The 27,067-nt window shown below is 36.4% G+C and overlaps 2 protein-coding genes and 1 pseudogene across 2 annotated transcripts; all 3 read left to right on the top strand.

Moving 5' to 3' along the window:
* Window positions 1-1,431: 1,431 nt before the first annotated feature.
* LOC132177656 (putative acyl-activating enzyme 16, chloroplastic) lies at window positions 1,432-21,319 on the top strand. Its single transcript, XM_059590073.2, has 18 exons — window positions 1,432-1,768; window positions 4,128-4,319; window positions 7,253-7,367; window positions 7,976-8,063; window positions 8,878-9,089; window positions 10,200-10,318; window positions 11,038-11,187; window positions 11,555-11,622; window positions 15,070-15,175; window positions 15,712-15,870; window positions 16,612-16,665; window positions 16,752-16,832; window positions 17,736-17,873; window positions 18,682-18,841; window positions 18,978-19,057; window positions 19,190-19,335; window positions 20,780-20,837; window positions 20,920-21,319. The coding sequence occupies exons 1-18, from the start codon at window positions 1,541-1,543 to the stop codon at window positions 21,010-21,012; spliced, it is 2,247 nt and encodes a 748-aa protein (XP_059446056.2). The 5' UTR covers window positions 1,432-1,540; the 3' UTR covers window positions 21,013-21,319.
* Window positions 21,320-22,089: 770 nt separating this feature from the next.
* LOC132179579 (pentatricopeptide repeat-containing protein At4g14050, mitochondrial pseudogene) lies at window positions 22,090-23,686 on the top strand (annotated as a pseudogene).
* Window positions 23,687-24,653: 967 nt separating this feature from the next.
* Window positions 24,654-26,640, top strand: LOC132178957 (Pentatricopeptide repeat (PPR) superfamily protein). Its single transcript, XM_059591542.2, has one exon. It carries the CDS (start codon window positions 24,729-24,731, stop codon window positions 26,559-26,561), a length of 1,833 nt encoding a protein of 610 aa, XP_059447525.2. The 5' UTR covers window positions 24,654-24,728; the 3' UTR covers window positions 26,562-26,640.
* The last annotated feature ends 427 nt before the right edge of the window (window positions 26,641-27,067 follow it).

The following is a 27,067-nucleotide window of genomic DNA, read 5'->3' as shown; positions in this document are numbered from 1 at the left end:
ATATATATATTCATTAAACATAAACAAAACCACAAACCACAAGCGTCCAACCAAGGCACTAGAATATCATCTATATATATATATATATATTCATTAGACATAAACAAAACCACAAGCGTCCAACCAAGGCACTAGAATATCATCTATATCGATTTCCATTATTATCTAATAGCAACTGTGTTAAAACCCTAGCCTCCTTTCCTTGCGATCCAAGAGGGAGGAAGGATGGATTATCTAATAGCAACTGTGTTAAAACCCTAACCCCCTTCCCTTGTGATCCAAAAGGAAGGATGGATTCTTCCATCCTTCCACCCTTCCCCTTTTTCCTTGTTTTGGTTTTAGATTTTGTTTAGACTCCACCGGCAACGCCCAACCTCTTCCATTGCTTTGGCCACCTACTCCACTTCACAGTTCATTTGTTTGCCCTGATTTTTTGGCTTTGTCGGTTTCTGCAAGGGTTTTTAGATCGGCCTTTTCCGAAGTAGATCTATGTTTCACCGTCGGTCCAAATCCTATACGTGTCATTACACATTCTTCCTAGGCCCCAACGAATCTTGTAGACAAGAGATGTTTTCCCTTCGATCGACAAGTGACAGTTGTGGTTCGAATGCACCGGAGCATCAAGCATGGATCACGTGAATCTCAAGCGCTTTTGTGTGAGCCTGCTGTTGCTGTTTGTGATATGATCAACCCTATCTTAGATCCAGTCTGTTAGGAGCAGATCTATGCCATAAATGAAGTTTGCACATGGGTGAGATCGAAGGTCATGAATACGATTTGATTGTTAGATTTTTCGATGTATCTACGACTTGTAACCACATAGTTTTTGCCTATGTTATTAAGAACTTTATATTATGAATATTTTATGTTATGAAGTAAAAATAAGTTTACCTATTAAAAAAAGAAAAAGAAAAAAAGAATAGCATCTATATCCGTCCTTCAAACAATATTATATTTTTCTCTAAATTATGAAGAGCGACACCTTAAAAGGAACCTATATAATTTAATTTTAAAATGACGGAGTTTTCCACCAAATTGGGTTAGAGGAAATTCTTTCAATTTAGTCTATAATAAAGACATGTGTCATTTGATCATGTGAAAGTCACATATTTTTTTAATAGTAAAGACAAACTTAGAAAAAATGTTATTAAAAAAAATGCGCATCTCACGTGTTATTAAAAAAAAAATACATATTATTTTATAGATTAAGTTGACTTTGAAGGAAAACTTTGTCTATTTTGAAAATAATTGAAAGGATCTTATCCATGGGGATTGTGGACGCAATAAACCAATAATGGACTCGTTTCCCTTGAACTTGTCAACGTACGACGGAAAAATCAACGTGAAAGTGAGAGGGCAATAATAATAATAATTATTAATTAATCGGTGTATTAGCTTTGTAGGTTCTAGCAAAGAAACAAAATTTCCACACGCAGGTCACCCTCACCCATGTACATCTTGTGGGGCTCTTCATTTCTGTATTTTTCCTTGACTTCCCATCTCCTCTTGTTCTTGGTGTTTACTTCAGAGAGATGAGAGCATGTTTGGAGATCTTATGAACCCTGTTTCCACTGCATTTGGTTCTTCTTCTGCTAACCAAATGACATTGACAACGACTCCTTTAACCTCCAACCTCTTCTGCTACAAGTTCGCCAGGACCAAAGTTGTCCAGAGGAAATGTGGGATATGGGTTGGAGGCCGCGGCCGAGGCCGAGGCCGAGGCCGATTCTCTCTCAATCGTCATCTCCCAATCTTTTGCCAATCCAAGGTAGTTCTTCAACATCCCTTTATGAAATCCAAGGCATTCTTGTTTTAATTTTTTTTTGTTTTTGTTGCTGTTGATGGGTGTCATTAATGTTTGTATATATTTGCTTCTCCTTGGTAGTTGGTTCGTCAAGTGTTTTCCAATTAAAGTAAAGCTTTTTCCACTTCTGGAAAGCTAGGTGTCGAAAATGGTGTCTACTTGTCTCTTTTGGTATTTATGGAGGGAAAAAAACAATAGAAGCTTTGAGGATTTGGAGAGGGCCTTGGAGGATATTTTTTCTTCTTTTTACCATACACTGTATCTTTGGACTACCGCTTATGTGGCCCCTCAGTCGATTAGCAATGACGACTTTCTTATTGGTTTTTCCTTTCTAGTTAGGTGATTCCTTTGGTGTACTTAGGGGTGCCTTACTGGATTATTACTTACTAAAAAAATAAATAAATAACACTAGCTTCACTAGCCTTGGCTTTGGAAAAGATCATCAAATCATTGGCAAAAAGAAGATGAGAAATGGAGGGACTTTGCCTAGCAATTTTAATGCTGTGAAGATTGCCTAAATTCTCTTCTCTCAAAAGTATTCTTGACAAAATTTCAGAGTCAAGAATGAAAAGAAAAATAGAGAGGGGGTTACCTTGTTTAAGGCCATGGGTGGGAGAGAAATTACCAAAGGGAGATCCATCCATCAGAAAGGAGAAGGAGGTTGTAGATATGCATTAATGGATCCAGTTAATTGAAGTATTGCTAAATCCCAATAACTTCAGAATTTTAATGAGAAAATTCCCATTCCATGGAATCAAAAGCCTTCTCCATATCAAGCTTCAAATCCTTCACTCCCGCATGAGCTAATGAAAGAGCAAATTGAGCTAACACCGTATTATCATGAATATATCTACCTTTAAAGAAAAGCAAATTGAGTAGGATAAATGATTTTATGAAAAAGAGGCTTGAATCTGTTGGACAAAATCTTAAAAATGATTTTGTAATTGAAATTGGTTAGGCTAATAGGACGAAAATGGTGAACTTGAGAAGGATTGTCAATCTTTGGAATCAGAGCAATGTTGGTGTGGTTGAACCCTCTAAGCATAAACCCTCCTCTGAAAAACGATCGAACCGAGGCAATGACAGAAGGTTTAACAATTGGCCAGTAAGTCATGTAAAAAAGACCTGTCATCCCATCAAGACTTGGGGCTTTGGTAAGACCAAGATTGGAGATGGCCAAGAAATCTCAGACTCCTCAGGTATAGAACACAGATCAACATTCTCTTCATCAGTACTCACCACTTCAATAAGATCATCCAGAAAGTCATCCAAAATAGGGCAAGTGGAAGTAAACAAAGATGAAAAATGATCAACCAGATAGGCACTAATATTTTCTCAGTATTCAGATAATTGCCATCATTGGTTTTAAGGAAAGAAAGAGAATTATATCTCCAACTGTGGAGGCAAGAAAAAATTTAGTGTTCAAGTCAGTGCAGGTTAGCCAAATCTACTAAGACTTTTGCTTCCACAGAATTTCCTCCCTAACCAATTGCCAGCTTGCAAAGAGAGCTCAATTTCAGCATTTGCAATAGAGTGCGGGCTGCTTTGAATAGAGTTGATTTCACCTGTCAATCTTTTAATGCGAGTCTGGATCTTCCCAAAATGATGCTGATGCCAGGACTTGAGAGCAGATTTTAGTATTCTTCCATCTTCTACTCACTGAAAAGGCAGGGGAACCATGCACGTCCGGCAACCAAGCTTGAGGCACTACATCTGACTAGAAAGATCTCTAGTCCAAAAATCCTCAAAGGAAAAAGGCTCAGGGAGAATTCTGATAAGTACCAGCAGTGGGCAAAAGAATAGGGCAATGATCCGAATTAGAAGCAGGAAGATGGTTGATAAGGGAATTTGGAAATAGATACCCAGTTCTGATTAGCCAAACCCCTATCCAATATTTCTCTAATGTTTGCCCTGCCTTGTCGGTGATTACTCCAATTGAATTTGTATCCATTGAAGCCGAAATCAATTAAGGCATTTGCATGAACAAAATCCTCAAAATGCCTGTGAGAAATTGTACCATGAGAACAACCTCCACTCTTCTCTGAAGGTGACAAAAGAATAGGGCCCAATTTGTGAACATAAATCATAATGCCTTATTTGATGATTGATTATTTAGATTAATCCTGGCCATGCTGGTCTAAATAGCAATCTTCTTGTGGATATATTTTGTGGAAAAAAATGTTATTGCTTCTTGGAAGATTGAAAAGCATAGAATAATTTACCTTGGTAGATGTGTAACTTGAGTCTAGTTTCGTAATATACACTGAGGAAGCATTGCTAGGGAGACTAACAATTATTTTGTGTCAAAAACCTTCTGTTAAAGACAGAGGAAATGCAGATAAGAAGGTACTCTCCTTTCCTGGAAAGTTCATTACTGTCATGTAATGGTGCCTTGGCCTCTGATGAGTGGAAAGCAGTTCCTGACATATGGAGGTCTTCAGCAGATAAATATGGTGATCAGGTTGCAGTGGTGGATCCATACCATTCTCCACCTTCACAAATGACTTATAAACAGGTCAAATCTTTTTTTTTTTTTTTTGTAATGAATTTGTAAGTTACACATGCATGCATTTGATGGGTATTGAATCCACAGCCACACCCTCCTCTTGGAGAAGTGCTATTTGAGCTAGTGTTCATTGGCAAACATGTCATTTTTCTTTTCTATATTTAATTCAGTATTTTTTTTCTTTCTATTAGATGTATTTTATTGTCTATAAGTCTGAGAGGTGTCTGAAGAATCTCGTTTGGCCCCAAAAGCTGAAATAATTGAAGAACTATACATTTTATTTTTTGGTTTTGTTGTTGCTGCGCATGTCTCCCATCTGTAACTGTTTGAGTTCATGGTTTTTGAATAACTTATAATCTTTGGAGACAAACATTTTTCTTTTGTGCTTTGACATGGGTAGAAGAAGTGATCACTCTCAGCCGACATTTACATTCTAGATGCAGAACATTGCTATTTATTTTTCCAAAATTTAATTTGCTCTATGGTACAAATACCCATTCATTCTTTCCTGTGTTTTAGCATGTGGAATTTAGTTGAGAAGAACCATGAAAAGAACTCCTTTATTGGATGATTGCCACAGTTTGAACTCTGTCATTTCTTTAGGTGATCCAATCATCATAATTTACCAAAGGCTAGGTGGCACTAACCTCTACCCTGGCATAATTCCAAGCACCTCGCTTCTTGATTCTGAAATTAAACTGCACACCGCTCCCATGTTTGTTTTTACCAACGTGTTCCCTTCTATTGGTCAGTTGTCATGGACAAAATAGGGTCTTGTTGATGTTCTAACTATAGTAATGAGTGGACTCCAGAATTGGTGAAGCTACCTAAACAACCTTCCTTACGGCCCTTTAGGTCGCTGGCTATGCAAATTCTATGGTTAGGTATGACTAGGATATTAATTGTGTTCAGTATGGAGAATCATGCAAAAATATGATTTAAGTTTTTACCATTTAAACAATAGGTGATGTAGGAAAGATTTAAGTACTCTATCTACAAGTCCTTATGTTGGATCTTAGATTGTGAGAATTCGTGGATCTAGTGTTAGAATTTTAGAAGAAAGAATTAGGGTTCAAAGATTGACTAGGGTTTTGAAACAATTGACAATAAAGGCAGGAGCACTGTTTCTTGAAGCAAACAGGTTGCTGGGAAATTCTGGACAGCGGTTTTGTTTGGGATTTATGGATAGTTTAATTGGCTATTTGGTAGGGAATATATTTGGGGTTTTAGGGTTCAGGCAGGAAGAGAGAATGGCGTAATCTAAAGTTGCAGAAGAGAGAAGAAAAGAAAAAATTTCATGGCTGTTCAGAGGCTGCAAACAGTATCATGCGTTGTGCAGACGAAGAAGAGGAGAGAAGAACACTAGGAAATCTTGCCTCAACATTCAAAACTCAATTTCATTATCAAAATGTTAATTCTGTGAATGCAGGGACTCATATTTTTATAGATTCATTAACTCCTAACATACTAAGACCAAGACTCTTAATAAGAATATTATGCAAATTCCTAGTAAAACCCTGCAAATGAGTCTTAATATGATTAAAAATTCTAGAATAATTTAGAACATACGTAATTAAGAATTTAACCCTATAAATAAATTATGCACAGAAAGTTTATGGAATTTCAGATCTGCCTACGCACTCAAATTGTCCATAACTTATAAATAATATCTGAAAGCAAATGCTTTTTTAACTCTAGACTCCTAATGGCGTGATGTTTAAAATCATGTAAGACTCGTCTCACTCGGATGTCGTATGTGAGCTCCACTCAAGAAAAATTTTAAGTCACCAAAATGAAAATTACAGCAACTTTATTTTCTTTCACGGCTGCATCAACAGTATTATGGACTCCATCTATGTTTCTGCTTGATGAAAAGTATGAAACGCCTAACTATTTAAATCAAGGATGCCTGGTGCCATTACCTCTCCCTTTCCTCTTTCATGATGGATCTACTAATAAACCTGGTAAAGTGAGGAAAGTGGGCCTACAACCATTAAACCTGGATAGAAACCTTCTATTCTCTCTCTCTCTCTTGCCTGTTTAGTAGGCTAACAGTTGGCCTCTCCTCAGCAAGTGCAGGAGATATCATGTTTCAGCTTATGTGGTTTATTAAAGTTTCCACTTTGAATAAGTATGAGAAACTTTGTCTTCTTATTTCTAATTGGAATAATAGAATAAAAATGAAGGGCTGTAATCGAGCCGAGTATTGAATGTTCCAGCTCGGTTCGTTAAATTTTTTTTTTCGAACACAAGCTGAGCTCAAGCTTATTGTTGAGCTAGTTGATCTGTTCAACCTATGTTCAATTATTTTTTGAACGAGCTTGAGCTTGTTCATGAGTTACTCAATTAACTTATTCATTCCATCTATAAAGTAAATGTCGTGATTGTTTAATATATATATAAATTCATACTAATTATTGTTAAAATTTATTATTTGAGTAATTAGATAATTTAACTTGAGTCTTAAACAATCTAATATCGAGTTTATATGTTTATCTTATAGTACGCCATTCAACTCTTTAAGAGGCCTCATGTTTTTTCAAAAAACTTTAAATCCAAGAAAAAATTCATCAACTACCCTAATTTTCCTTAAGTTTCCTCTGGAAGCATTTAAGGCATTGAAACCTTCATGTTTTCCTTGTTCTAGCACTTTGAGCTTTAGACCTATTTATGAAAATGTAAAAGAAGACGAACAAGAAGCCACAGGAAACAGAGAAAGGTGAAAGCTTTAGGAAAAGTGTTAAAATGATCAGACCAATAGATAAATAAACTATTTTAATTTAATTTTATCTTGTTATCATTTCTACTTTTCTACTCGTATAGGTTTGTGGTAGCATTTTATGTTTCCAATGGATACCTCTTTTTCAAAGTTCATAAGTAAACAAGTTGCTATTTTGGGTTTTTATTGTTTGAAATATTTTTCCGTCTCTTCAAAATTGCAGCTAGAGCAGGAGATTTTAAACTTCTCTGAGGGCCTAAGAGTTGTTGGAGTAAAGCCAGATGAAAAGCTAGCACTTTTTGCTGATAATTCATGTCGGTGGCTTGTTGCAGATCAAGGTATGCAGCAGTCTTCATTGCCTAAATACTATGTAGTCCCTCCATTTTAGGAAGAAGAAAGAAAGTGTGTGACACCTCTTAGCATTGTTGTTCCAAATTTATCGCTATTCTTATATTAGATGGTGGAAAGTAGAGACGGGCAATATTTATTTTGAAGTAGGATGGATATTGGAAAGTCAAAAAGTGAATGCTTTAATTGGCACTTCTTTTGGTTCAGGTAAAGTAAGACACTCATTTATGTACTCATTTGTATGGAAATTTTTTGTCGAGTTCAAGCCAAGCTCGAACCCAAATAAAAATTATTGAGTTGAGTTTGAATAGGGAGGCTTAGACTCGAATTGAGCTCGATCTCCTATAATTCTTTGTCGAGCTAAGTTCAAATAGGCCAAGCTCGGATTGGCTCGGCTTGATTACAACCCTAGTTAAAAGTAATAGGTTGAAAATTGCATACTGTGTGTGTATCTATACGGTAGTTTTAGAATATTATAAATTTGTCAAACAAAAATTAAAATAAAAGGCTCAATTGCAAATTTACAGTAATTATGTTTTTCACTGGTGGCTGAATTTCTGGGATTTCAAACTTACTATCGTTCTTTATTTTAGTCTAGGTATAATGGCCACTGGAGCAATCAATGTGGTAAGGGGTTCAAGGTCATCAGTTGAAGAGCTATTGCACATATACAGTCACTCTGAAAGGTTCGGTAAAAGGTTTCATTTCAGGCATTCTGCTTATACCAACTAAGCTTGTCATTCTCATCTTAGTGTATATATGATCTGTTTGTCTATATGGATTGATTATATTTGATATAAATTAGTTTTTTTGTTTGCAATTCATTTTCTGGCTTGTTTTGTAAAATTTTTCATCTACTTCTGAGTATTAATATACTATTTGTTGCAATTAATGTCAACACTGGCTATTTTGTTTTATGTTGGCCCTCCTTTTGAGCATCACTAAGGCATTACAATTTATTAACGAAAAGCAGTCAGGGATAGTGCAAAGAGGAATGTTTCATATTTTTATTTTAATTGTATTTCATTTATATTTTTTTTATAGTACTTATTTACTGCTTTATGAGCATAGCAGATATATAAAGTCTCTGCTGAGATCTTCAACAGTATCACTATCTTAATTAAACGTGCTGACAAATTATTTGCTTCTGTCGGACAAAAGTAGTTATGTTGTCCTATCTGTTGTAAGAATAATAGTTTGTAGAAACTATGCTTCGGTAGAGTAATGATTTTTCATTTTCATTTTCACTTCATTTCCTTTCACATTGTACTGTTAACATCAGAGAGGACACTGATGCATACAGTGTATGGGGTGATTTCGGGATAAAAATTAACTCAAAAGAGGTGTTGAGATAATTACAAATCACTAGAGTTTTATGCACACATACAAATTACGTGCTATAACTATAACTTGTTCTTGGGAGTTTGATTAGTTAGGTTCCCTGTCTTCATTCTTAATGGCTCTACATTGTTGATTCGTTTTATGCTTTTATTACTACAGTGTTGCACTTGCAGTGGACGGTCCTGAAATGTTCAATCGAATGGCCAAAACATTTATTTCCAAGGCTTCTATGAGATTTGTTCTTCTACTTTGGGGGGAGAAGTCATCCCTGGCTTGTGATGGACTAGAGGGGATGCCTGTTTTTAATTATAAGGAAATTGTAGATTTGGGACAAGAGAGTCGCAAGTCTCTGCTTGATTCTCATGATGCTAGTAAGTCAATCAGATGAGTTTGAACAAAATTGGCATATGTATTTTACTTGAGGATCTTATTGCCATTACATGTATTGTTGGTCTCAAAGTTCATATGAAAACTGTCTCTTGATATTCTCTTGTGACTTGGTTTCCCAACGGATGAATTGAACAGCTGAATCTTAGGATGTGCTAAAAATGGAAGTTCTAATTTCAATAAATAAACTTGACGAGTTTATCGTCACATTAATGGAAAAAGTTCTCCAAGAATGTAAAAAAGATTTATTAGTAAAAGGAAAGAAGTTAAAAAAAAAAAAAAAGATCTGGCATATTGTTATTGCATTAGATTTGGTGCGCATTAGGGCATAGGGATTCCTAATCCTGTTTTAAGCTTTGTTGTATATCCCATTTGTTTGAGTAATAGAACTTATAAAAAAGATTATCGTTAGTACATGAGAGTACTGAAAAAAATTATCCTATTTTGCTGGTCGCTGGTTTTATGAATAAGGTTTTAGCCATTTCAAACTAGAATTATTAATATTAGAAATGTGCTTTGTATAGTCAGATCAAAATATGTGACCTAAAGTTTGTCCCCAAATATACGTAAAATAATTTCTTTTGAACTTTTCTGTTGAGATTATATAAAACTAGGATAAGTAGTACGTCTATGTTGATAGCTGGGATTTTTTTTTTTTTTTTTTAAATTTTTAATTTTATCATTATAGGTATAGTATTCATGAATTTGCATTAACTGCAATGACTAAAGCTGGAATGTCTAGCCCTTAAAAGCATAAAGGATTGAGACGAGAAGTAGGATAGGTGTTGCAACTTAAGTAACATGTTAGATAGGCATTGCAGCTTGAATAACATCATGCATCTCTGTTGAGAAAGAGATAAGGGTAAACACGTGGCATCCATTTGGGTTCCAACCATATCTATCATTATAGCTACTACCCTAGCGAACTACATATTGGGGCCATTTAGATAAAAACATGGTACGCTTTTGATTAATATGCTGATTCTGGTGTTCAAAATTTTCCATAAATTTCTTGTAGTATTTATATCAATCTACCAATTGTATAGATACTCCAAAGGGTTTCCAGCTTCTGAAATTAACTATTCTGGTTGCAGGACAACACCATACGTATGAAGCCATCAGCTCTGATGATATTGCTACACTTGTATACACAAGTGGAACCACTGGCAACCCGAAAGGCGTTTTGCTTACGCATCGGAATCTGCTACACCAGGTTTTATGGTTTACTTTGGCTCATTCTTTTCTGGTCGGATTACTTTGGCAAGTGCTATATGAACAATAGTTTTTAACTTCATTCACTGAAGTGTTATTTTCTTATGTATGTAATTCACTGTGATATTAGTGATATAATATAAATGTGGTAAACAATTTTGCTTAATTGAGCTACAATAACATCATCAGCATTGTGGAATCATCATCATATCTGTTATTACTATTCTAATTTGATCCGTTGGGTTGGCTTTTGCGACAGTAGAAGCCTTCAAGGCCAATTGCTTGGACCCTGATGAATATTTTTTTTGGGGTCCTATGCAGGCATGCATGAAAAATATAGAGGAATTGTTAGTGGCCAATGTGAGATTACAAACTGGTGAATAGTATGGATTGAGCCTCTTAAACAATTAGGTGGATTCAACTTTGAAGCTTCATGGAAGTTAAAATAGAGGATTAGATTAATTGCCTTATTTATTATGGATTTATAGTTGGATTGCATTGTTGGTGCTTACTTATATCAGACAGTACTATCAAATTTACTCTTCATTTTGCTTCCATCGGGTTTTGGCAAAGCTATAGTGTTGAAATTGGTTTGTTTGCAGCTCCTTCTGTATGTTGTGTTGAACCTTCTCCGCTTTCATCTTGTTACCACTAAAGGCAATAGTTGACTTGGTAATTAGCATATCATTGAGGTTATTTCTTTTGTCAATCATTTTCCAGATAAAAAATTTGTGGGACATTGTGCCTGCTGAAATTGGTGATAGATTTCTAAGCATGCTTCCACCTTGGCATGCATATGAAAGAGCTTCTGAGTATTTTATATTCACACATGGAACTGAACAAGTATACACGACTGTGAGAAACTTGAAGGTATTCTTCTTAAGATCATCTCTTTATGCATATTTATGTACAGAAAGCTTTTGTTATTCACATGTTTTTGTGAGCTCAAATTCCCCTCAACAAGCAAGACTCCATACGTAGAATATTTTAACTAAAATGAGGGGAGGGGGGGTGAATGATTGAGACAAGGTTCAAACTCAAGACATTTACTATGATATCATGTTAAATTACCATTTATCCTAAAAGTTTAAGCTGATAGGAAATGACAAATTTAATCATTTAAATTAATATTTTAACACAAGAATTTTTTTTCTGCCTCAGTTGCAAAAAGAGGACAACTATTTCACTTTATCCATTTAACAATTTGGTTTTAAGTTATTTGTTTGTTTTCTGGTAGGATGATTTGCAACATTATCAACCACATTATGTGATTTCTGTTCCATTAGTATATGAGACGCTCTACAGGTATGTCCTTTTCTTGGGAGTTATTTTGATTCTAGTGTATCTTCACAATATTGTACTTTATATTCATCAAGTTCAAGGTCTAGAATCATTTCTCCAGTGTAATACACAATTGGAGAATACTAGCCTTGTGTTTGACATCTACTCAAAAGACAACCTGTTTAAACCTCCTGCTATTACTTTGGGTTGATACAGCCTATTTGAACTGTTGGGGGACTTGAAAATTACTGAGAGATGATAAAATAACTAAAGGAAACGCTATAGTCCCTTGGTCCATCATACCAGCTCTCTAACACTTCAAAAGTACTAAAAGACTTCTTTGAGGCTCCATAAGATTGCAGATGGAGTTCATTTAGTTCACTGTGAGATGATTCCCTCTTCAAAGATATACAAGGTGCCTGGAATTTTTAATTTTGAGCAATTAATTTATTGAAGATGATATGAGATGCGATGGAACGCATTGGTAGCTATCAAGAAAGTTATGTATTAGTGAGGCCACTCTTGTTCTTTTCTTTCTTAAGTGACTATTCGATATAGTTGTCTCTCTCATTCTATCTTTTTGTATCATACAATCCCAAAACACGGTATCAAAGCATTAACAAAAATGCTAGACTCTTCTTTCCTGTCCTTTCTTCCCTTCTTTCTTTCTACCAAAATCTAGAAAGCTGCAGAACCGTACAAAACCCCAAGCAACATAATTAATGTAAGTGAGGAAGACTGTTGCACAAACTATATTGATGTCTGTATATAATTGTTGGAATCCATGTGATCTATTTTCCTTTAAGTTTTTCCTTTTAGCCTTATTGGTGTTAGATGGTCATGTGATACTCCAAGACCATTTCTCCACTGCGTCCGTCATTTTGTGTACATGTTTATTAATTGCCTTACATGATGGGATCCGGCTTCTATGCGGTAGTGAGAACTACCGCATAGCTGCGGTTGCCGTTTTGGGCACTAAAAAGTAAGTTTTTTTTTTTTTTTTTTAAATAATAATAAACAAATTATTAAAAAATATAAAAAAATCAATAATTAAAAAACTAAAAATATTAAAAAATTAAAACAAAAAAGTAGAGAACAACAAAAAACCAAAGGGGTGGCTGGAGCCACCTCGCATGGCCGGTCTGGGGGTGGACAAACCACCCCTTGGCCATTGGGGGTGGTCCGGCCACCGTCAAAAGGGCAAAAGAAAATTAAAAAAAATTTGGGTTTGGTTTTTGGGGGTGGCCGGACCACCCCCAAGGGCCATGGGGGTGGCTCGGTCACCCCCATACCGGCTGCGGGGGGTGGCCAAAACCACCCCCAAAAACCAAACCCACAATTTTTTTTATTTATTTATTTTTTTCTTTTGGCCTTTTTGGGGTGGCCAAATCACCCCAAAGGCCATGAGGGTGGCTCGACCACCCCCAGACCGGCCATGGGAGGTGGCTCCAGCCTCCCCCTTGGCCAAAATGGGGTGGCCGGCCACCCCATTTTTATTTTGTTTTGTTTTGTTTTTATTTTTATTTATAATTTTTAAGTTTTAATGAATTTTTTATTATTTGTTTTTTAAACCTACATAGAAGCCGTTTGGACCGTTTTGGGCAACTGCATCTATGTGGTAGTTTTCAGTTTTCACTACCGCATAGAAGTCGGATCCTATATGATGTTCTAAATTTCACTTTTGTCATGCATTAGCGTTAGTAGCATAGGGCTTGATATACATTTTTTGGGCCACTTCCTATAAATTTAAGCTTTTTGGGAGTTGGTTATCAAACTTGGCGTTTGAGCTTGGTGTGTCTAAAGGTCTTGTGTTCTAATCCATGGAACCTCAATTTGCTTCAATTTTTCTTTGAATGTTTGTTTTATCTGCGCGTGCATGGCCCGCATTTGGTTTGGTATTATTAGGTGGGTTTTCTTGTGAGAAAGGTGTGTTGGTATCATAGAGAGCTTGATACACATTGGTGGCTCACTTCCTTTAAGTTTATCCTTTTCAGACTAATAGTTTTTTTTTAATAGATAATCAAGAGACTTTTATAAATAAAAGCGTGAGGCGCTCCTAAGTACACCAGAAGTATACACAAGGACCCCAACTAGAAAAACAAAAGCAAAAAGACAAAGAAAAACTCAAAAACCCACAAAGCAAACCCAAAGCCCCACCAAAGGAACCCTACACCTTCATGCCTTTACCATTGCTGGAACTCTCATAATTGATAGAACTCTCCAAGTTCTTTATTTAGCATCACTTGGTGTTTTAACTTTTAATACATTTTGCCCATGCTAGTTAGGTGGTTCCTTTTATACACTTCTTGTGTACTTAAGGGCGCCTTATGTTTTTAATGAGATTGGTTTATTATTTATCTAAAAAAAACCTTTAATACAACCAGTCTCCTTGCAAATGAGAAAAGTAATTTTTGTCGATGGCTAACATAAAATAGTCACATCCTATGAGCACAAGAACGAGTTGATGGAGCCTAGATTATAATTAAGCATCAACCTAGATTATAATTAAAGGCTTAGAGAAGTTTCCTTGATACTTCGGGACACTAGTTAGAGCACATATCCTTGCGTATTCATGACACTTTACGATTGGAAATATAATTGTTATTGGAAGTTATGATGTGAAAGTATAATATTTTATTATGTCAAGCTAATTTAGTTTGTGGTGTCCTTCGTTGTCTATAATTACTTGATGGGGATGTCACTAGAGTCCCACGAGTGTACTACGGGAGGGAGCTTTGATTTTGACATGAATCTGATGTAAGACTTTGTTAGGTAATAAATTGGCACAGAAGTCTGAAAAGATGTTTGGAAACAAACCTAACAATGTGTATCAAGCTAATAGACACAAACACCCCCATCCACGTACCAACCTCATAATGATCCTTAACTTGTTCATGGATCTCAAAGAAATATTCATATAAATTGGAAGACCCTAGTTTTTAACGCAGCCAAAAGGGCAAACTGGCTCTGGTGCAATGCTGGAGAGTGCATTGTCAAAAAAGTTTAAGCTGATAGGAAAGAAACTGAACAAGGTATTTAAGATATCATACACTAACCAGACTTACATGGGATCTTAATTAGGATTGGAGTTGATTTGACTAAGCATAGGGGCATCCTTTCTTACTTCCCTGGGTATAAAAGCATTTTTGTCATTTTCAAGACATGGGGTTATTTTTTTAGTGTAAATTCCTTCTTCTAGATGTGCAGTTGCTTAGTCCATAAGTAATATTTTTAGAAAAAGTAGTATTCTCAATCTTATATAGTTACCGTGGAGGAACTTTTGATTCTGAGCAGAACTTCTATTTTCTTATCTTTTATGCTTTATGAATAAAATGTGCAGTTCCCTAATATTTTCTAAAGACTGGAATCTTGAATCCCCTGCTTGGCTTTCTTGGACTATTTATTTAGCCTTTTCTGGGTAAAAAACTTGCTTCTTAGAGCATTCCTTTTGTTCGTTGATTCTTTTTGCAGTGGGATCCAAAGGCAAATTTCTACTAGCTCCCCTCTGCGTAAGCTTATTGCATCTATGTTTATAAGGGTCAGCTTGACATACATGGAATTGAAGAGGATTTATGAGGTTTGATCATTGTGTATCATGCTTATGAGCTATTGAAATTGTCTGTCAATTTCTATGCTTGTGAGGCTTCTGCATTCTTTCAAAAATGATAGTTGCTCTATTTTGGTATCACTGTATGGTAGCCACATATGGTTTTAATATAATGTATGAGCAATAAATGCTGGTCTCCTGACCAATGGTGGCCGCCGCTATTTTACGGGTTCACAGCTCCTAGTTATGAAGCAGAGTGCAGAAACTAAATAGTTAATGATTGAATTTGTTGCAGATCTGTGGCTGCAATCTGCTTATGTAATCTCAATTTTTTAGACACTTAATGATTCGTCCTTTTATAATGATTTTGTTAATGTATCATTCTTTAGTACACTGTCCTAACTGAAAAACAGCTCAGCTTTGTTTACCTACTGTCCTCTGCATCAAAATGGATAAGACCTAGTTCACTGTCAATTATTTGCTTTCGTTTTTTTTTTGTTTTGGTTTGTGATTGGCACCAATTCCAACACTGTTTATTGCTTGCATGATTTTCAATTTGGTTCTAGGGAAAATGTCTAACGAGGAATCAGAAGCAACCTTCATATCTTGTTTCAATGTTGGACTGGTTATGGGCAAGATTTGTTGCAGCAATATTATATCCGTTGCATATGTTGGCAAAGAAAGTTGTTTATAGTAAAATCCACTCTGCTATCGGAATATCAAAGGTATTATTTGTTATTTAATTCTTTTCTTCTGTCTATGAGCCTCTTAGGATGTGTAGAAATGGAGTACTGTCTTTCTTCATGCTTTTCTGTCCGGAAGAAAATAACTTTTAAATTCAGCTAGAGAGCTCAAACCCCTAACAAATGGTTTGAGCCATTGATGTTTTCTTATCACAAACAATTTTTTTTTTTTTTTTCTTTTCTTTTCAGTCTGAAAACTCTTTGAACTTCTCTGTCTCTCTCTTCACTGCATATTTACTGCAAAAGCTGATTTTGTTCTTTTTCCATTTTTTGCAAATCTCTTTGGTTGCAATTAAGTTGTATATATATATATATTTTGTGAAAAGTACACATATCCCCCTTCAAACTAACAGACATTTTGCAATGTCCCCCCAAAACTATGGTGATCCATGGCAGTAGCAGTGGGTCTTCACCATCCCTTCTTTTTTTTTTTCTTCGAATAGGGGTATTTTTTTCTTACTGAAAATTTTTTTGGGGCATTTTTTTCTTATTGCAATTTCCTGGTAGTTAGTTTGAGAGGGGGGGGGGGGGGGGGGGGGGGGGAGAGGGGGGTGGTGTTATATGTATTTTTCTCCTTTTTTTTTCCCTATCCAAATGGAACTCTAGTCTCCTCCTTTTCTTTGCTATAACTTTACTTTGTCTCATTGTTATAGAGTTAGAAATTATACCATGGATTTTAAGAAGGAAATTACAAGGAAAAAGCTATCTCTGGCAATGCTGCAGGCTGGCATAAGTGGAGGCGGTAGCTTACCTTTGCATGTTGATAAGTTTTTTGAGGTTAGATGATCATAGTTATTTACCTTGCTATATAGGATGTCTTGCTTGTTGCTTGTTATATAAAGGGTAATAAATATTGCATGCAGGCAATTGGTGTGAAAGTGCAGAATGGGTATGGTTTAACAGAGTCTTCTCCTGTTGTTGCTGCTCGACGGCTTACCTGTAATGTAAGAAATACATCTACTTTACTCGAGATGTAGAATACCTACTTGTGCGTTACTTAGACCTGCGAAGTCTGTGCGATCACATATAACTAACAAAACAGTTAAGAGCTTTCTGAGAAATTTGTAGTTTTGTCTGCAATACTAAATCCAATATAGTATGTTTGAAAAAGATAAAATCTGACAGACTTCGACAGGACAGCGGACCGATTCAATATTCAATTGTGTGACTTTCCGGACCAAATATTCCTAGTATAACTGCAACACTTGATTCCACCAAAAGTTTCTCAATCTGCTTGGAAAGTAATGATAAGTTCAGCTTTGTTGCAATTATCACATTTAGGCTGCACTGCACTTGGAATAATTTGTGAATTCTTTTACCTTGCTGCACTGGTAGAGAGGATAAAAGGGGAGTGAAAATCAACAGGAATGCATGGACCAACCTAGAACATCATTTAGACATCTATGAATTGCAATGGGCATCCTGAAGCTATAATTGATTGAGATATGGTTTTATTGATTCATCAATTCTTGGATGCTAGTATTGAATGATTAATAAAAACCAACTAATATTTGTTTATGATCCTATTCAAATCACCAGTCATACTTTAAACAATCATTCATCACTAATCTTATCATAAGATTCGTCACCCTATGTTATATTGTTTATTTTCCACATCTTTTAATCCATCCTACCTGGTTAAAAGAGTTTTTACTCAAACTGTACACTAATCCTTCTCTAATATCACAATTCCAGCCTTATCTAAGATAAGCCCTTGAACTTTTCTCTTTTCAGTTCTCTTCCAGGAGTCTTGTTTCATTATTCACTTTGCTTTTTATTGTAATTGCATCTACTCCCACATAGATTGGTAAATCATATGATGATATCACAGAAATAATCTTTTGAAGGTTCTTGGCTCAGTTGGGCATCCGATTCAACATACAGAGTTCAAAATTGTAGATTCTGAAACCAATGAAGTTCTCTCACCTGGTTTAAAGGGCATTGTAAAAGTTAGGGGGCCACAAGTGATGAAAGGTTACTACAAGGTAGTTATTCTTTTCTTTTACTTAAAATGAGGATGATATTTCTTTGATGAGAAATTCTAATAAATTAATAAAATTAACATAGAGATTGATCTGAGTAGCCTTTCTATGTGTAATTATAACTTCTATGACTTTAAAACCCAGAAGGTGGGGTACTTGCAATTTTGTACATAACATGGTATGTTAATAGTGTGTGTATATCTAAAGCAAAAATCCTAAAGCCTGTTTTGTCCCTTGCTCATTCAACTGCTTTGTTTTGTGGGGGTGGTTTATCATCAAGGAACTTTGAGAGCCCATAATTTAAATACTATTAAATCACCAGTTGTCCCAAAAGTTTAAACTGATAGGAAGAGGTAAATTTAATCACTTGATCATTATTTTAACACTCCCTGTGGACTCAAACTTTCTTTTTAATAGGTGAAACCCAACATGTGGAATATTTAATTTAAATGGGAGGTCATTTGACGGAGTCAATGTTCGAACTTAGGATCGTTGGCTCTGATACCATGTTAAATCACCGCTTGTTCATATGGGAAACCTTGCAATCAGGAATCTTGTCTTTTATTTGATGTCAAACTCTTTTCCTACAAGACATTGAACAAATTTTTTAAATTGATTGGAATTCTATTCAGTTTGAGAACTCATAGTTACATTGAAGGACTGGTAATCTTCCAGGTCTTTTCTTAACAAAGCAAGTATTTAATTTCTGAACTCGTCTACCTTTTGTCTTTGCCCAGAAACTGGTTTTTAGCAAGTTGTGATAGCTGTTTCATATTGATAATCATGTTAAGTGATACTTTTCTGTTAAAAGAATCCATCGGCTACAAAGCAAGTCATAGATGAGGATGGTTGGCTAAGCACTGGCGATATAGGTTGGATTGCTCCTCACCATTCAACTGGGCGAAGTCGTCGTTGTGGAGGTGTGATTGTTCTTGAAGGACGTGCGAAGGATACTATAGTTCTCTCTACTGGTACACTAATCATTGTCTTAACACTGTGGCTGTGGATCTTTCTTGCTAACAACATAGAAAAGTCTCTCTCTCTCTAACACTCTGCTTGTCATCATTTTCTGGTATTAATTAACTTAATTTGTTTGGAGAAAAATAGGAGAAAATGTTGAACCAGCAGAGCTTGAAGAAGCTGCTCTCAGAAGTAGTCTAATTCAACAAATAGTTGTTATTGGCCAGGTGGAGTTTAAAGACATTTTAATTAGGCTTGCTGCGTTCAGCCTTACTTTCTTGAGTTGTACCTATATATATTCTTCTACTTTTTAGGTGTTACATTGATTTTTGTTATTGGGTGGCATTCGTAAATTACAGGATCAGCGACGTCTTGGAGCTATAATTGTTCCAAACAAAGAAGGGGTTCTATTGGCAGCAAAAGAACTGTCCGTTTTAGATGCCAATGCCTCTGACCTTAGTAAGGAAAAAATGACCAGCCTGTTATATAAAGAATTGAGAACATGGTAAGGCTTCTTTATCTTTGATTATTTTAAACAATATCGGAGAGGATTGCTTACTTTTAGCCTTTTTTTTCCAGGTCATAAAGAATAGTGGAGTTAGCGATAATTTTGGAAATAATTTTAAAAAATTGGATAGTTTTTATCATGCTTTTGAGGAATAATGTTGAAATCTGTGTTGGGGTACTAATGATGTAGCATTGGCAAGTGAGGAAGGTGAAACACATGCATATTGGATAACCGATTCTTAATTTACCACTCCTTTTTTAAAATTCTTATAAGCTGTCTTTTGGTCTTGTGAAGTATGAGAAAGGGTGAGGAAAAAAAAAATCTTAATATATATTACACATGCATATATATGCTTGGTTATTTACTCACGCACCGGGTACGATTTGAACTCTTGATCTCGCCCACCACCCCGCACTTATGAGACCAGGAGGGCAGGATAGCTGGAGTGGGGATGAAAGTGCCCCAAGATCCCAAGGCCATTGGCAGGGCAATAAAATTCTTCAAATTGGATAAATTTATTATGTATGTGAAACAAATTTATATTCTTCTGTCTCACTCTCTTTGAGCTTCAACTGAAGGGTAATTATTCACAGCTAAGCTTTTTAGAATGCTGGAGTATCTAATTTGTTCTGGATTCCTAAAACTTATATGGCTAGGATAAAGGGTTCACTACATTAAGCATGTTTATCAATAAGAAAGCAATGTGGCAGTTCCTTTCTAAATGAGGTGTTAAAGAAGTTCCCCTCTCTCTTCCCCCCACCCTCGTATAATTATATTTGGTGAATAGAAATATGGACAAGGTGATGATAAAACTTGAAAGCTAAGAGATATTAAAGAGCGATCCTTTTTGGCATCTTCAATCAATAATGAAACATTGAGGAGGAATGGATCCAAAGAATAAAGCGAAGTGCATTAACAATGCTATGTGACTAGAAAATACCTGATACATTGAAGGCAAGATTTTATAGGGACTGCTGTTAAGACCCGTTATCCTTCATAGTAGTTAATGTTGGGCTTTTGAGAAGTAACACGTTCATGAACATAAAAGATGAGGGAAAAGATGAAAGTGACACCGGGAGGAAAAGTCACTTACGATAGTTTGGAAATGCAATGAGGTTAATATTGCTAAGAAACAGTGATTGTAATAAAGGATTTGATAAATAGAAGTGACATAGAGTATGATTTTAGATGGGATAGAATGGCAGAAAAAAAGGCTATCTGTTGCCGGGCTTGATTTGTTGGAAAAAAAAGGCTATCTGTCGTTATGAAGATTGATTTCTTGTTTTTGTATGACAGACGAGTTGAAATTATATATACATATATATATATTTTTTCTGATTTTCATTCCGGTGTGAAATCTACATTAGGTAAAGAAAAAGGTGACAGAGTCTAATGTACAATTTAGTAAGTTTTAACTGTTTTTTTCCCCTTTTCCATGCAGGACTTCAGAGTGCTCATTTCAAATCGGACCAATCCTAGTTGTGGACGAGCCCTTTACTGTAAGATGTTCATGTAGATGCCATCAGAATTTTCTATAATCTATAAATGTGATAGTCAGCTAATTATACCCTTTGGTTGCAGCTTGATAATGATTTATTGACACCGACCATGAAAATTCGGAGGGACAAAGTTGTTGCTCTGTACAGGGAGCAAATAGACAATCTCTTCAAGTAAAATTTCCCCTGGAAAATGAACCTATAAGCCATGAGCTGTATTTTATGGATTCTTTATCATGGCTGTGATTGCTTAAAAGCTGTGTGATGTGTCACTCATTCATAGAGAAAGTAGGTGCATGCATACATTCAAAATTGAAGTTTAACATGTTAATAATAAGTTCGACAGCTAAAACAGTTGAGCTATATGCTTGTTTGCCTTCTTTTTTGTTTGAAGTGATTGCTTGTTAGCCACAGGATTCAATTCTCTAATATAAGAACTCTGATATCAGTGGACAGATATAAAGCTTGTGCAAGTTTTAGTTTTAGTTTCTGTGGTGGTTGCAATGGTGGCCGTCATTCTTGTGGTAGCTTGTTGACATTGTTGTGGTCATCGGTGGTCTCTACTATCGCCTTTGTGGTGGTTGTCGGCAAAGTCTAGTTGTCGACCCAAATCTCTGGCGTGTTTCGAAGAAGAAAAAGATTGCTTGGTTGTGAGCATATGTTATTCTTGTTAAAATATTAATTAAGTGATTAAATTTATTATTTTTTTATTAACTTAAGCTTTTGTAAAAAATTTGATGATTTAATATAATATCAAAACATAGATTTTGAGTTCGAATCTTGATTTTACAATTTACTTCCTATCGAAAATAAATGTGGCATCAGGCACAACCGCAACACTTGGATAGGTGAAAATGCACGCATTCTTATCTCTCGATGCCCATTACACATGCAATATATAGAGTATCATTACTTGGGTGGCTGCCACCCCTTTTTATTTTCTTTTTCCTTTTTTACAAAAAAAAAAAAACATAGAAAAGCAAAATTAATAAAGTAAAAAATAGTTTTTTTACTTGCGTGATATTAAACTCCAACTTTTTTTTTTTTGGCAATTTTTTTTAACAAAAGAGCATAATTGTATTTTCACAGTTTCAATTATTTATTGATCGAAATGGCTAACAAAGGCCTTTGTAAATAGAGGCCTTGGTGAAAAGTAGGAGGGGGGTGATGACATAATTTTCTAATAATAGAGTCTCCCGCCAACTTCGCCAATTAAACATTGCATCAAAAGAAAAAGACGAACCCCACACAGATTTGGCCCAAAGGGTGATGAATGCTTATCTCTTACTATCTCTACCAACTCCAGCTTTGCGCCAGGCGCCAAATACCACTGACGGCCAAGAAACTCCATGCCCAAATCATCAAAACCGGCCTAGACCAATGTGATCCTCTGCCCAACAGCCTCTTGGACGTGTATGGCAAATGTTGTCTCGTTCAGGACGCTCTTCACATGTTCGACGAGATGCCCCACAGAGATCATGTCTCATGGGCCTCAATCCTCACTGCTCTCAACCAGGCCAACCTCCCCCACCTAAGTCTCTCCATGCTCCCTACCATGCTAAGGCATGATGGTTTAGAACCTGACCATTTTGTGCTTGCTACCCTTGCTAAGGCATGTGCTAGACTGGATGCTGTTAGGCCAGGCAAGCAGGTGCATGCCCGCTTTCTGTTTTCGCCGTTTCGAGATGACGATATAGTTAACTCGTCGTTGATTGACATGTATGTAAAATGTGGATTACCTGATAATGCACGCGCGGTTTTTGATTCAATTTCTATGAAAAATTCAGTTTCTTGGATTGCCATGATTTCTGGGTATGCCCGAAGTGGGAGGAAATTGGATGCTTTTGAGCTGTTCAAGAGGGTACCAGTTAGGAATCTGTTTTCTTGGAACGCTTTGATTTCTGGGTTGGCACAGAGTGGTAGTGAAGTTGATGCAGTTCATTTATTTGTTGAAATGCGAAGAGAAGGGGTTGATATGGTAGACCCATTAGTTCTTTCAAGCACCATTGGTGCTAGCGCTAATCTAGCTGTGCTGGACCTTGGGAAGCAGATTCATGGCCTAGCTATTTCTCTTGGTTATGAATCTTGCTTATTTATAAGCAATGCACTTGTAGATATGTATGCCAAATGTAGTGATATTCTGGCTGCAAACGAAGTTTTTGGTAGTATGCAACGAAGAGATGTAGTTTCTTGGACTTCAATAATCGTTGGGGTGGCTCAGCACGGGCAAGCAGAGGAGGCATTGGCTTTATATGATGAGATGATTTCAGCTGGAGTGAAGCCAAATGAAGTGACCTTTGTTGGATTGGTTTATGCTTGTAGTCATGTTGGATTAGTTAGTAAAGGCCGTCATCTATTCAAATCCATGATTGAGGATTATGGAATTAGTCCTTCCCTGCAGCACTACACATGCTTCTTGGATCTTCTTAGTCGGTCTGGGCATCTTGATGAAGCTGAGAGTCTCATCAATGCAATGCCATTGAAGCCCGATGAACCCACTTGGGCGGCTTTACTAAGTGCCTGCAAGCACCATAATAATATTGAAATGGGAATCAGAGTTGCTGATCATCTATTGAGTTTAAAACCGGAAGATCCATCAACCTGTATACTGTTGTCTAATATTTATGCTGGTGCTGCATTGTGGGAAATGGTGTCAAAGGTGAGAAAGTTGATGGCAGTCATGGAAGTTAAAAAGCAACCGGGTTATAGTTGCATTGGATTTGGAAAGGAAAGCTAAGGGAGTTATCTTCTATTTTCCCTAAAATTTAAGGAAATTAGGTTACCACCTTTTTGTGATTTCTCTTTTTTTGACATTGAGAACCCAGTTTCAATTGAGACTTGTGTTTCCAATATTTGTAAATTGAGATCTTCATTAACTTTCATGTCCAATAAATAACCAAAACGACTGTAAAATTATAATTAGGCCCTTTCTATTAGAAAATTCAAAAAAATAAAAACTAACAATTGAGACCCATGGCTAGGGTTGTAATCGAGCTGAGCCGAGTCGAGCTTAAGGATTTCAAGACTGGCTCGTTTATGAAGATATTTATTCAAACTGAACTATGAAATGTGTGTTCAAGACAGGCTCGTTGAAAGCTCGAATGAGATCGTTGAGAATGCTATATAAGTCAAGTCGAGCTCGGCTTAACTAGAGCTCGAAGTAAGCTATTAAATATTAAGTAACTGGATAATATGGTGCTTGCTTGTGACAATATAAGATGAAGTAATTCTACATACCATACAAGTATCCTATAAATATCATACAAAACTGATGTAGCAAGGTCTCCTAGTTATTAGATCATCTTCTGTTATAAAAATAAAACTCAATGAGTACTTGAGTAGTAGACTCTATCACATCAAGTTTGTGAGATATTTATATAGTATGTAGCAGTACAAATATTATACAAAGCTGATGTGATAAGGTCTATTAGTTATTGGATCAACCTTTGTTAAAAAACAAAATTTAATGGTTATTAGACCTTGTCACGTTAGCTTTCTGAAATATTTGTGTAGTACGTAGCATAACTATATATATATATATATATTTCAAGCCTTCAAAATCATAGCAAAAGGAAGGGTGTTTACGAAGTAATGTTATAAGTTACTCTTATGTCACTTTTGTGTCCCTCTAAGAATGACGCAGCTGTTAAAATTACCATTGAGCTTATGATCGATCATTATTGAATTTTGATCAAATAGTAATTTTAAAAGTTACCTCAATTTTAAACAAACACAAAAATAATACCAAATGACTTATAAAATTACTAGATCTTACAACTAGATTCCGGCACGTCAAATCCACTGAAAGCATAGGTTTGCTTTGTCCAATTAAACATTGGCCTCAAAAGAAAAGACGAACCCACATCCACATAGATTTAGCCCAAAAGGTGATGAATGCTTATCTCTCACTATCTCTACCAACTCCAACTTTGCGCCAGGCGCCGAATACCACTGACTGCCAAGAACCTCCATGCCCAAATCATCAAAACCGGCCTAGACCAATGTGTTCCTCTGCTCAACAGCCTCTTAGACGTGTATGGCAAATGTTGTCTCGTTCAGGACGCTCTTCACGTGTTCGACGAGATGCCACACAGAGATCAAGTCTCATGGGCCTCAATCCTCACTGCTCTCAACCAGGCCAACCTCCCCCACCTAAGTCTCTCCATGCTCCCTACCATGCTTAGGCATGATGGTTTAGAACCTGACCATTTTGTGCTGGCTACCCTTGTTAAGGCATGTGCGAGATTGGATGCTATTAGGCAAGGCAAGCAGGTGCATGCCCGCTTTCTGTTATCGCAGTTTCGAGATGACGATGTAGTTAAGTCATCGTTGATTGACATGTATGTAAAATGTGGATTACCTGATAATGCACGTGCGGTTTTTGATTCAATTTCTTTGAAAAATTCAATATCTTGGACTGCCATGATTTCTGGGTATGCTCGAAGTGGGAGGAAATTGGATGCTTTTGAGCTGTTCAAGAGAGCACCAGTTAGGAATCTATTTTCTTGGACGGCTTTGATTTCTGGGTTGGTACAAAGTGGGAGTGGAGCTGATGCATTTCATTTATTTATTGAAATGCGAAGAGAAGGGGTTGATATAGTGGACCCATTAGTTCTTTCAAGCACCATTGGTGCTAGCGCTAATCTAGCTGTGCTGGAGCTTGGGAAGCAGATTCATGGCCTAGTTATTTCTCTTGGTTATGAGTCTTGCATATTTATAAGTAATGCACTTGTAGATATGTATGCCAAATGTAGTGATATTCTGGCTGCAAACAAAATTTTTGGTAGTATGCAACGAAGAGATGTAGTTTCTTGGACTTCAATAATCGTTGGGGTGGCTCAGCACGGGCAAGCAGAGGAGGCATTGGCTTTATATGATGAGATGATTTCAGCTGGAGTAAAGCCAAATGAAGTGACCTTTGTTGGATTGATTTATGCTTGTAGTCATGTTGGATTAGTTAGTAAAGGTCGTCATCTATTCAAAACCATGATTGAGGATTATGGAATTAGTCCTTCCCTGCAGCACTACACATGCTTCTTGGATCTTCTTAGTCGGTCTGGGCATCTTGATGAGGCTGAGAATCTCATCAAGGCAATGCCATTTAAGCCTGATGAACCCACTTGGGCGGCTTTACTAAGTGCCTGCAAGCATCATAATAATATTGAAATGGGAATCAGAGTTGCTGATGATCTATTGAGTTTAAAACCAGAAGATCCATCAACCTATATACTGTTGTCTAATATTTATGCTGGTGCTGCATTGTGGGAAAAGGTGTCAAAGGTGAGAAAGTTGATGGCAGTCATGGAAGTTAAGAAGCAACCGGGTTATAGTTGCATTGGATTTGGAAAGGAAAGCCAAGTGTTTTATGCTGGGGAGACCACTCATCCTATGAAGGATGAGATTTTTGGTTTTCTTAAGGAATTGGATAGCGAGATGAGGAGAAGAGGTTATGTTCCTGATACTAGTTCTGTTTTACATGACATGGATCAGCAAGACAAGGAAAGACAACTATTTTGGCATAGTGAGAGGTTAGCTGTGGCTTACGGGTTGCTTAAGGCTGTTCCTGGGACAGTCATTCGTGTAGTAAAAAATCTTCGCGTTTGTAGAGACTGTCACACCGTTTTGAAATTCATAAGCACCATCATGAAGAGGGAAATTGTTGTCCGAGATGCCAATAGACATCATCATTTTAAGGGCGGGAAGTGTTCGTGCAACGATTTTTGGTGATGTTGTGGCCGTGGGTTGGAATCTTCCCATGCTTTATCATGTTTTCACCTTCAACTGAATATAGATTCAACGTTGTCTCTGGGGAATGTTTTAATCCCTCACACAGGTTCTTATTCAAATGTCTTCTAGTTAGCTTTTACCTTCATTTTTATTTTTGACATCTTAGGTTTACTAATTTTGTTGGAGCACAATTTGCGTAGCCTGTGTTCTCAGCACCATTAGCCTTGTGTTTCAGTATTTTCAATGACATTGATTTCATACTTTATTGAATTACAAGGTCTTCTACTCCAATGCAAGGAAAACATAGGTTTTTCTGTGCAAAATGGGTGTTTGTTTGCCTATAACTGTGAAACCATCATATATTGCATTACCACTTAGGGGTATGTACTTCTTTGGAAACTTCTTTGTTTTTGTTTTGTTTTGGAGATTTCGCTTCTCTCGTGTGTTCTTTTAAATCTGAGAGTCTCTAAACATAAGCATTCAATAAAAAGTTGGGTGTTTCATCA

The sequence above is a fragment of the Corylus avellana genome, chromosome 4 (assembly GCF_965113065.1).
Source record: "Corylus avellana chromosome 4, dhCorAvel1.hap1.2, whole genome shotgun sequence".
Classification (NCBI taxonomy): domain Eukaryota; kingdom Viridiplantae; phylum Streptophyta; class Magnoliopsida; order Fagales; family Betulaceae; genus Corylus; species Corylus avellana.
This window is presented reverse-complemented; position numbering and strand designations above follow the sequence as displayed.

What these genes read in the sequence shown, in the direction of transcription:
- LOC132177656 (XM_059590073.2), top strand. Translation starts at nt 1,541, where the DNA reads ATGTTTGGAGATCTTATGAACCCTGTTTCCACTGCATTTGGTTCTTCT. An exon ending in CGACTGTGAGAAACTTGAAG is followed by an intron (nt 11,188 to 11,554) that starts GTATTCTTCTTA and finishes GTTTTCTGGTAG; the next exon opens with GATGATTTGCAACATTATCA. An exon ending in TACTATAGTTCTCTCTACTG is followed by an intron (nt 18,842 to 18,977) that starts GTACACTAATCA and finishes GGAGAAAAATAG; the next exon opens with GAGAAAATGTTGAACCAGCA.
- LOC132178957 (XM_059591542.2), top strand. Translation starts at nt 24,729, where the DNA reads ATGCTTATCTCTCACTATCTCTACCAACTCCAACTTTGCGCCAGGCGC.